At 36.9% G+C, this 12,075-nt stretch overlaps 1 protein-coding gene across 2 annotated transcripts in view; it reads right to left on the bottom strand.

Moving 5' to 3' along the window:
* Positions 1 to 10,681, bottom strand: part of LOC128733608 (failed axon connections) — a 132,321-nt gene extending 121,640 nt beyond the window's left edge. The window contains exon 1 of one of the 2 annotated variants that reach the window (XM_053827325.1): positions 9,664 to 10,681. In XM_053827325.1, coding sequence (XP_053683300.1) covers positions 9,664 to 10,065 — 402 coding nt within the window. In that variant the 5' untranslated portion in view covers positions 10,066 to 10,681. The remainder of the gene's footprint in view (positions 1 to 9,663) is intronic. The other variant, XM_053827326.1, reaches the window with a different exon arrangement.
* Between the last annotated feature and the right edge of the window lie 1,394 nt (positions 10,682 to 12,075).

Here is a 12,075-nt window from a genome sequence, read left to right as displayed (position 1 = left end):
GGGATATGGCCAGAAGATACGGTGCCAAATATCAAACGACGCGGTATTTCCTCGCTTGAGAAGGCTATATGTCCTAGAGTGCCAATAAATATCCGAATCAGTACTTGAAGCAGAATTTGCTAGACAAGAAGCGTGCTAGGCGTTTGTGCGAGCAAGTTTTGACGAAATTTAACGGATGTATTTTAATAGACGACGAAACCTACGTGCAAATGGATTTCAAGCAACTTCCCGGTCAAAAAAAGACTGAGCCTTTCATCACTTCCTCAACAATGACAACAAGTGTATACATAGAAGAATGGAACGGATTTTTCCATTCATTCGTAAACCTAGCTGTAAAGCTAAAGCTAGCTGTCACTACTCTAAAGTGGTTCTATTAAGAAAAAGTTCAAGATTTTATCAAAACCAGAAAAATGCAATCTTAAAGCTGAATAAAAATACTATAATCCAGTCATTTAAGGTTTCTTTAGCGACATTTCAATGCCGAATTTTAGGTTGTTCTATGCATCGAGATTAACCAGGCTTCAATTACAAGTTAAGCCTATTATGCATTAAAAATGGACTGAGTGTAGCGATTTTTCATGCGATTACCCTGCCACCTGGTGGAATCTACCTTTGCATCGCCAATCGTAGCAACCCTGTTATGTACAGAAGTTAATTTCCTGCAATCAGGTAGGGCGAAAACAATCAAGCAGCTACGAGAAGTTGGAGCGGAGCGAAGAAGTTGGACATTGTAAGGTACTTCTTCTGCGAATATAACCGATTCGCTAGTTACAGTATACAGTTACAGTTCCCTTCTATAGAAAGTCTAAAGCGTCAAACTTAGAAGCTTGATGTAGGTCAAACAGCAGTGCTGTGCGACCATAAAGTGCAGCAGAGTCTGAAGAGGAAGTTCCTGAGTAAGTTGGTCTTTTCGTTTCACGCCTTGGGCTGGGAAGCCGAAGCAGCCGGTTAACTGGCGAAGAAGTACCTGGTCAAAATGGACTTCTCAGTCAAGGCCGGCCGTGTCCCAGTAGCAGGAGCGATTGAAGGTGATCGTAGAAAACATCTTCCCGGCGAAGCGAGAGTTCGAGGTCATAAAGGATGACGAGACCTGCTTGACGTTGGATGGCACCCCAACAAACACGTTTGTTGAATAACAGCTTGTCAAACGCTTGTTACTTGGCAATTAGCTGTACAATGGATGAACAAGCTACAAGTCAATAAAATTGTTTGTTGGAGTGCCATCCAACGTCAAGTAGGTCTTGTCGTCCTTTATGACCACGAACTCTCGCTTCGCCGGAAAGATGTTTTCTATGATTCGACTGGCAACCGGGTATTTTACGGCCTCCAGTAAGTAAGTAAGCAATAACGTCAATTATATCTTCCATACCAAGTTATCGAAGTATGTTCTTCTGTGGCTGACGATCAGCGAGAAGGCAATATCCAAGCTACTGTTCTTTCTTTCGGAGCTTCCAAAGAACTGGAGGATATAGAGTAGGAAGTGCCTACCGGAAGTTGTCGCCTTCATCAAGAAGTATCATATGAAGGAGGATGTGCGCTTTTGGCCTGACCTACTCTGGCCCAGCCTGCACCAGCTCGTACATCATTGTATGAAAATTATCGTGAATATCGCCATACAAATTCAGAATCATAAATAAAGCATAATAAAGCGCGCATAAGTTGAAATTCTATCGTTTATGATAGTAGCACACATACGATTTTCAGAACAAAGTTGTATAGCTGTTAGAAGTTGGTCGAATTAATCGGATCTTATCGTATAGAAATATCTATACAGTATTGTTCCGATTATATCAGCCCCTTCGTGAATTTTAGGCTGAGATACAGTAGGATTTCGCATTTGGCAACAAATGCGTGTCGCCTATGTTACCAAAATCGAAACCGTGCCAAAATCGAGACCCTTTTTAATATGAAAAAATTGAATCTAAGTGCGCTAGAAATTGACTAAATCTTATTAATCAACGATTGCAACCTTTTTATATTTACAAAATCCGGTTTGTGGTTATGGAATGTTTCGAACGATAATATTTTTATTGCCGTAGGACTACGTCTTACCCCAGGTCGCCAAAAACTTACTTGCACTGGACGGATAGCTCTCGGCGGACTTTTTAAACATAACCTGGTTGCAAGCGTTGATTAATAATATTTAGTCGATTTTTAACGCATTTGAGCATTCTGGTATTCTGCAGCCGGAAAAACTTGCATGACCTGCCGAAATTTTGCAGAATAACATTTGTCATGTCGTCATACACAAATACATGCGCGCTAGCTGCGTAAAGATTATTGTGATTTTTATTTCGGACGATGAAAAATTTTGATGGACAGATTTTAAAACGGTACGACGAATTTAAGATGTAAAGGCGTAATTTGAATAAAATATAAAGTTATAAAGATAGAAAGTTGCGTAATTTGAATAAAATGCTTTAATAATCGCTTTTTAGTGAATTCAAAGGGCACAAAGAGTCAAATCAGCAGCAGAACATTTGGAGTATTCATTAAATCCACATAAGAAATGATGAAAATTAGAGCGGCTTTCCTTACTACGACGGGAATTAGAAATAAACCCTACCACCTTGAGAAATATTTGAGCTCAAAGAAGTAGGGGAATGTCGTAGTGGTTGGGCCACGTTTTGGCATTCGCCCACAACGTCCGTTCGAAACAGCAGTTCGGAAATCTGAACGTATCGTTACAAAGGTCTAAGATTAAGTTACATTTCTGGAAAATCTTAAACTGATTACATGAAAAATAATAACGTTATAGACTAGTTCGAAGACTAGTATAAATAAATAAACAAATAAATAAATAAAAAACAACAACAACAATCTAGATTTTTTTGGATATTAATTTATTTCTGAATATTTCTTAATTCTGCTTTATTTCATCATATTTTACATTACTGACGTTCTCTAACGAATACTGTGCTTTTGCGCTAAAAATTATGGTGGCCCAACCATGACTGCACAAGATGCCCGACCTCTACAATAAGCGCTTTTGTCGTATTTTGCCTTACCCTACCCAAACACTTTATTGAAACGCGATTTTTCTATAGCCTTCGTATGGAGCATAACACACTTAATACGTTTTCAATATTTATTTCGATAATTGCATTTCATGAATCATTTCTTGAAGAAAAGTAGACTGCGCCTGAAAAACTTTTTTTTTGTAAGATTCAATCACTGAATTTAGTACGCGTGTTTTGATTACACGATTGAAACTCACAATATTGTGAAAAGTAAGCTGTCATAGTAAGAAGTTTCACAATGCTCGAACATAGACAATAGGGAATATCTCGAGTTACTAAAACTGAAAAAAATTGTGGAGGCCTGACCATAACAGTGGCCCAACCGTCACGACATTACCCTACTATTTTTCACCGAAAAAGCTCAATATCTCGGAAAATTTAGAAAATAGCGTATAATGATGTACCACTAAAACGTGGATTTTAGGGAGATAAATAACTTTCTAGAACATTATGAACACGTAAAAATTGGCCAGAATAAGTTAGGGGTTAAAAACTGTTCTTAACCCTCTAACGGGCGACCCCGTAAAAACGATGCGATCAAGCTAATGACTATTTTATCATGAAAGTACACACAAAAAAACCTTAAGTTCTGATTTTCATGCAAAAATAATTATCCGGGGGAGCGCCAGGTAAGAAAAAGTCCAATTTCTCTTTTTCTTTTTTCATGTCTAACGCTCTGCCCAAATATTTTTTCAACTCAGATATATTACAAAATTAAAAAAATGCATGAAATTTACTCATAGAAAATTTTTTAGTTCAATCATTTTGTTCTAGATGTACTTTTCCTTCAAAAGTAAAAAAGCGAATATTCGCGCATTAATTATTTTCGGAATTTTTCGGAATTTTTGTTTTTGAAAGATGATAACTTTTGAATGCATGGTCAGAATGTTATGATATTAGTATCAAAATGTTAAGAAATCTGTTCTGAACGCATTTTGCGTATTGCCAATTAAAAGCAAATTTCGTATGTGGCTCTGAAGCTCCAAAAGCGAAGGCCGTCTACAGACGGTCTTACCCGTTAGAGGGTTAAAGGTTTATCCACAAATAACGCTTCACACCTAATTTATATAATATATTATAATATATTATATTTATATAAGAGATACAGCTGAGATGTCTTTAACAAAGTTGTTTATATTGATATTCACTACATCTTTGCTCAACGAATCAAACCTGTATCTCGAATACGTGAAAAAATAAATTTTGTATTTCACTTTTAAGGGGATTAATCACATAACGGTTCCTGTCAAACGAAGGGTTTTTTTATACCAAGAAATATTGCCAAAGACACTATAAGCGAAAAATCTTGCGTATCGGCGTAATCTCACGCGATCACGTATTTCGCTGTGTGGATCTCGTGCAGGCTGGTCCATAAAGGTTTAAATCGCCCGAAACACTCATTTGACTGTCCTATGACCTCAAAGAAATAATTAAATAACTTGAAAAGAGCAACCAACAAATATATTTTTGGGGCTGATATAATTGAAAAAAAAAGCTGATATAATCGGGAGTTGATATAATTGGGTAGAGATATAATCGAGGGCTGATATAATCGGAACAATACTTTATAAGTGTATCGCTTCTGATTATCCCTCAGTGCGTATATCGCCTCCAAAGTGATAGCACTAAGCGTTATATAATAGGCTTATGTCTGTACCAAAAACCAGGTCTCTGACAGGACGTCATAAGAGGCTTATCGGTAACTAAAAACAGGATTTGCACGTCGAATACGATTTTTTGGATAAATATTGGTAAGTGATTCTAATTTATAACCACTTCAAATCGCTTGAAACTATCATCAGCTTAAATTGTAACTTGCTTGAAATGTTCCGTTCAACAAATGAAATAGATCATGTCGTATTTTATATGTTTACAAAGTTCGGAAACATCGAACCGGTGCGACAAATAGAACACAATGACCAAAATTCGCTCAGGAAGTGACTCAATAACCCATTCTATATTATGATAATAGGATGATGGAACCTGCATCAAGGTTGACACCAGCCAGTTACCGAAACAGAAATACTACGTTGTCCGTTTTAAGTTTGCAGTTCCCGAGAGTGTGCGGAAGAACAACAAACAACATTGTCGTACCAAAAAAGGATAATCTTACACCAAATATATACAAAAACGTCGTTTTACATTGAAAGAATAGATTTCCACATCGAAATCAAAAGGTAACTCAGGCAAGTATCAGATAACAGCATCTGTGGCTCGAGTAGCACGTTCCTTACAATCGTGAACTCAGCCATATTTTATAATGGAAAGATGTAAAGCACTTAATGAAAATGTTGGAATAGTTTTACAACTCCTACAAGTAAATCGAATCGCTAAATCAATTAACTAGAAAACTTCATGTTGAAAATAACACTTGTAATGATTTAATAGCTGTATAACGCGAGCATCGAGTATCGTTTCGAAACCATCCCAGTGCGATTTTCACATTTTATCTTTTGTATGTAGGTACAAGGAGCGGCAGGAACTGGAAAGCCGAGCTGATTAAGCGAGAGTCAACAAACACGCACACTCCAGCATCGAAACACTAGGCGAAATCGTAAGCTTCCGACAGAAGAAGAGCAGCCTTATGGCGAAAAGCCTGTTTCGATCGCAGCAATAAGCCAAAAATAGTAGAACTATATCACAGGTCGCATAAAGTTTCGAAGCCGCCTGCACCGATCGAATGCGCACAAACTCTCGTTTTTAGTTCATACGTATGGTATCGGCATGGCACGGCATGGCAGTCCAATTCAGGCAGCAGGAATTTTCATCGTTATCCTCTGCTCTGCTGCTGTCAGGCTATTCTTTTGCAGCTTTCAACACTGATATAGAGCTAAAGTATAGGGTTATTGATCGTGGTTCGGCCTATGCAAAAACTGATCCTGGTTCGGCCTATTAGCATAATCATCGATAATTCATTAAATATTTACAGATTTAAAGGTAAAATAATTTTATAAGCAGCTTATAATATTTTCCTATGCATTGCCTTCATATATTTGCCATAAAAATTAATGTAACTATCTCAAATAATTAAATTTATAACATATGTAAAAGCGGCTTCTTATGTCGTCATCAAAGCTCTCTTTTTAAACGCCTAGAAAGTGTTTTAGTCTGTGAAGTATTGGTTGAAAACAATTTTAAAATATAGATTCAACTATATTCTTCCATTATTGGATCGTTTTATTCCAAACAAAAAGCGAGATTACGACTTATTGAGAAAATACGATTTTAATTTTTTGATCTTAGTTCGGCCTACAAATGATCGTGGTTCGGCCTATCAGCTTCACTGAATCGCCGCTAGTGGCGCCGCGCTTCGCCCACGTTTTAACCAATTTCTGGCTGTACGTACCACTTGTGTCAAATCTAAATGTTGTGTTTTATGCCATATTTTATTATTTCATGCATTTCAGAAACAAAATTTTTAGCATCCTAAAATTAAGTTTTTCTTAACAATAAATATGAGGGTATTTTTTTCCAAAGAAGCGTACAAACTGGATTGTAATGTTTCAGAATTTTATGCAACCTTGTACACGACTTCAGGGCTTGTGCATGAAACAATATTTAAAAAATTCATGGTATCGTGTTTTCCTAGAAAACTCAAATGGAAATTTCTCGATTTTCATGTACACCTCCTATTTTAAAAATTCATAGCTGTTGAGCCAAGTATTGAAAAATAAATATTTTTTTATGCTAATGTAAGCAAATTTACTCATCAATCAAGAAAAATATTATCTGGAAAAAAATTCATGATTGTGGGAACTCTACCGAAAAATCAATAAAAGTATAGTATTACGAACTAGTTGGAAATGAATTCCTTTTAGTTCTACTATAATTTGACTTTCATACGCGTTTTTCGGTTACGACTTGCAACCTTCATCAGCGTGGCAAATTTCTGCAGAAATTATAGTAGAACTAAAAGGAATTCATTTCCAATTAGTTCGCGATATTTCGTGAGTTCTACTAAGACGCTCGTAAATAATTTTTAATAAAAGTATGCTTTACCTTTTAAATTTTTCAAAAGTATTTCGGTTCGCCAATTTCTATTCTTTTAACGATAGGAATTTAGGATTATTTGTTGTCCCTGAATTAGGGCAAAAACCAACGACTAACGTCGGTGTATGACCGGTTATTTGTTAACACAGTTGTGATTTCAAGAGCAGCTATTTTCACTGATCTATTTGAAAACATACTGAAATTAAATGTAAATTCTGTCTTTCTTCGAAGGCACCTGTTAAAATAGAGGAAAATTGCGAGACTAGTGCTTCGATCCTATTGAGTCTTACAGCCTCTTCCAGTCGAAATTATAACATGCGACGCCTGGCTTGTTGAATCAGTGTTGTACCTTGAGGTCAACTGGGAGGAGAAAGTTAACTTATTTAACACTGCTAGGTAGATAAAGTGAAAAAAGATACTATATTTACCCAAAAATACATCTGTACTATTTGTAATGCTTCCGAAGAAAGTAAAAAATTATCTGAATTTATATAACCCGAAATAGTTAGAATATTGACCATGTACAAGCTCATTTAACACTGCTAGGTAGATAAATTGAAGTGAGATACTATATTAGGCACCAAAAGTAAGCTTATACCATTTATAATTGGTTAATATATAAAAACATTCGTTTCAGAAACTTTTTATTGGAATAGGCCGAACCAAGATCATCGATGGGCCGAACCACGATCAACATAGGCCGAACCAGGATCATAATTTGACTGTCATTAAAAATCAAATTATAATTCAACTGGCCCTCTAAAGTTTCTTCTAAATTAAGAAATAGAATCGTCTTTAGTTATTCTTCCTAAACATTCTAAATTTTTTTCGAAAAACATTGTGATTTTGTAGATATACGTGCATTAGTCCATGTGTGCTATGTGAAACAGTGAGAATAGGCCGAACCACGATCAATCACCCTATAACGGGTTCTGGCACGTATTGGTGCGTCTGATTCCATCCATCCGACCGAGATGACGATGACGACAATGACGACGATGATGCTGGATGGAACATGAACGACCAACGAAAGGATGTCTGCGTGTTACACGAATGGAAAGACGAAAAGGTGGTCATGGCAGGGAAACTGCGATCTCGAACGTGGGATGACTTGGCCTGGTGGAAAAAAATCAGACTGGTTTGGAACACCAACACGCTGCTAGAAATACACACACACATAAGCGCATGTGCGCTTCAGTCATGTTTAGGACATATTCGGTGAGCAAGTTTTATAGTAGGAATATACGGGTACAGGCCGCGCTAGTAAAGGGTCATTCAAAAAGAACGATTTTGTGGAAGAGGGTGTGAACGAGAGATTCTGAACTCAGCCGATGCCGTTCAGAAAAAGAGACTCCAGCACGGACAAAGAGTGCGGTCGAAGCAAGATTAACTTATCTTCGATAGTTGCATTGTTGCGATAACCTTACTTCATTAAATAACATAACACTCATCAAATTTTGAAATGGCAGTTGGATTGCTTCTATTTGAATACATTATAATTGTGTTAGCATGCGTTTTCCTCAACCCTATTATGGACCCTCATGTAGGTTGAACTGTTCGTTTTCGACGATACATGACATGAAATTAATTTAATTTTTGTATTCCTCGATAGTAAGTGAGTTTGAAAACCTATCATGCACCCTCATATAGCTTGATATAGCTACTGATAGCCTTTACTATGGAAAATATATGTAAAGCGAAGAGATTTCAGCACTATTTGATAGTTTGTTTATCTAAAAATATTATGAAAAATATGATCATGTAAGTACAATAATAAAAAATATCCGTTTAATCAGTTCAGAATAATTTGTGAAAAAATAGTAATGAAAATATTATTCACTACGACTTCCCAAACCTATGCAGATAATTGCTCTAATCTAGTATACATTTTTCTGATTCAATGTTGAAAAATAAGAACTTCTAAATTTAACATTGCCACGTTTTCAACACATGAACCAATAATTATTTTGAAATATACTTTATTTGATATACTTAGTAAAAATTTTTTTTTGAGCTTTTTAAAAGAAATATTTCGACTAGTTGTCATAATATTCCCAAGCAGGAACCAATACCTCATCCATACCTAATGAATATCAAACTGAGCTATTATAACTAAATTTGATATTCATTAGTTATCGCATTTTTATGAAGAATAACTTATGAACATCTCGACGAGATATGATACCTCAATATGCTATTAGTAAGTTACATTTTTGTAACTTACTAATGTAATTGACTTGTAAATGCCTCATTGAGGTATAATACTCGAATTGATGTCCCGTGTGGCAAAAACATTTGATATTATTTAGATATTGCAATAACAAAACCAGTTATTATTTAAGTGTTTGTAGAACATTTTTAGCTATTTTACCAATTATGTCAAGCTCGTCAATACCAAATTCAGCTATGCAATTATTCACCAAAAAATATCTGGATCAGGTATTCTTCAGTAATTCTCTCCTGCTCGGGTTGTCTAAACAACAAATTTTAACGAGCAAAGCCTCAACAAGTACCCAAACTGCACTGGTCTTTCAAAAAGCCTCTATCAATAGTACCTATTGGCATCGTTCCCTGTTTTTGTTATCTCCAAAATGTCTTCAATCTTTCTACTATTTCCATTTCGACCTATCAGACACAATGGTCTCTCACTTACCTCGTACTTGAGCCCTGCCAATCGCAGCCAGGTTTCCACCTTCAGACAGTACGGGGACATGGACGGCAGCAATGGGGTTCGCGTGAACTGGTACAGATAGACGACATCCTTTTCGAAGTTGGCCTTATGTACCGTGGGTTTTACTTCTTTTTCCTTCTTAGCCGGGGCGGCAGATGCCGGGTCGGTGCCCGCACCGGAAGCGGTCGCGGCATCGCCAACTTCGGCAGCATGGTTCTCTGTGACTGGCTTTTCGCCATCGGCAGATTTTTTATCTCCACTCTCGGTGCTAGCTGCAGTTGCGGCTGCGGCACCATCTTCCTTTTTGTCGGCTCCGGCCGCAGGCTGTTCCGCTTTTTTCTCCTCCTCGGCGGTCAGAGGCTTATTCTCGACTTCTGTTGCCATTTTTTGCTGAACTCTTTGTGAGGTTTCTGGACAGGAATGAATCTGGCAGAGTAATTCACGCACACAACCCTAGGTTTTAAAATATTTGCACTTTTGTTCACTTCTCTTTACTCCTACTTGGGCTTGCAAAAATTGGCCGGAAATCACTTTGGGGGTTTCCAGGTCAGATTCCGATTGACAAAAAACACCACTCCTTGCCAATCACTGTAAGGTTTCACAAAAAGCACCTGTTTTCACTGAACTGTATCCAAATGCGATTAAAATATTCCGTGAATAATCCTGTGTTTCTTCTGTTACAAACTATCCGATCTAACTTCAGAGCGTGCTGAAATTGGAAAAAATCCGGTTTGGCGGCGGGCGTCAATCTACTAACAAGCACTGAGATTCAGGACACTGAGGTGAAAATCACAAACGCAACGATTGAACTTTGCTTCAGAAGCGTTTCGGGATATCGTTTTCGAAAAAAGGAAAACGTTTTCCGTTTCCAAAATCTTTAATAAAACACACCAATGGAGAAAGATCTTCAAACGGGGCACAAAAGTGTAGCTCCACTCTGTTAACGCTAGGGCGGTTGGCTCTATACAAAACTATCCGATGAGGACTGCTTGCGCTGCTGCTGCTGCGTCTACTTCTCTGTCTGCTGCGTTGATTCAACTCACAAAGAGCAAGACGCGGAAAACGCAAAAATATACCCACCACAATCCCGACAAAGGTAGCGTCCTTTTACTAACACAAGCAAATGTACTGATGACCCAAACATATATGAGAGAGAGATTGGAATGTTGGCGAGAGAAACGAAGTTATGGAAAGAGAGAGATAGCATGGAAAGAGTACGTGCTTTCGCACTTCCAGTGGGAGATTTCCAACAACTCGAGCAAGCTTTTCCGCCCGTCGTCGGTGAACAATAAACATAAATGTGCATGCGGCATCGTCACTGCACCGAGGTAGGTATCATTTCGAATACGTCCGTTACGATTCAATCGAAACGAACGATGAAGTTGTAGGAAGTTACAGTGCGTAATGACATGTACAGTAACTTCAATTTCGTTGAACTGCCAGCGAAGCGTTACAGTCGACGTTACTATTCGAAGCTTCTATTTTTTAAGCTTAAATTGAAAAAAATATATCACGTTGTTTTATAACAACACATTAAAAGTATTCGATGGTAAACTACAACATAAAATTTTCGAGTTGACTTCTTTTGAGTTGGCTGACAATTTGCATAAGTATTCATCGTTGTAAAATATGTAGTGTATCATTCTTATTTCGCCATTTTGAATGGCGTTTTGTTTAAAAAGGGCTTGTAAAAAAATTGCAGTTTATTCATTTTACTAGTTTGGAAGTCTGGATGAAAGGTTTCGTTTATTTTTTGTTGAAGTCTTTCAAAATAAAAATAAACAAATCAAAACATGTCATATAAATGGAAAAACGGTTTAGACACATTCTACGCGCTGGAATACCTACCTGATATTTTCTAAAAGTTACCAATTTTTGGAATAATATTTGTACCTTCCAAAACTGCCACAGATTAATATGCCGGGATTTCGGAAGTTATGTAAAACATACATAAAACATATAACTAACAGATTTTACAAAAATTAAGTGTGTTTGAAGTTTAATTTGTAACACGGTTAAAAATTACATTAAGAATTGGGCCTGAAGTCTTATTTATAAAGTGCACTATAAATTAGACAAACAATGGGACTTGAAATGGGATATGGAATTGGATTTGCAATAGGACTATATAACTTTTTCGTTCAGATATGAACTAAAAGCAAAGCAAAACTCTAGGTGCTACCCCAAGAAACATTTCTGCGCTGATTAAACATTTTAGCAGCCATAATTATTCAGCTATAGCTGAATATGCATCGAATAAAATTTATGTAAACAATTCTACAATACTTATTCAGCCTAAATTGGAGAACTTATATAACTTATTTCGTTTGAGGCAGAAAAACACTTGTTAAGCAGTTATATCGCCTCTGTGCGCCTTGTTTCCAGCTTTGCGCA

This window comes from Sabethes cyaneus, chromosome 2 (assembly GCF_943734655.1).
Source record: "Sabethes cyaneus chromosome 2, idSabCyanKW18_F2, whole genome shotgun sequence".
NCBI classification, from domain to species: Eukaryota; Metazoa; Arthropoda; class Insecta; order Diptera; family Culicidae; genus Sabethes; species Sabethes cyaneus.
Note: the sequence above shows the minus strand (reverse complement) of the source record. Positions and strands in the feature narration are given on the sequence as shown.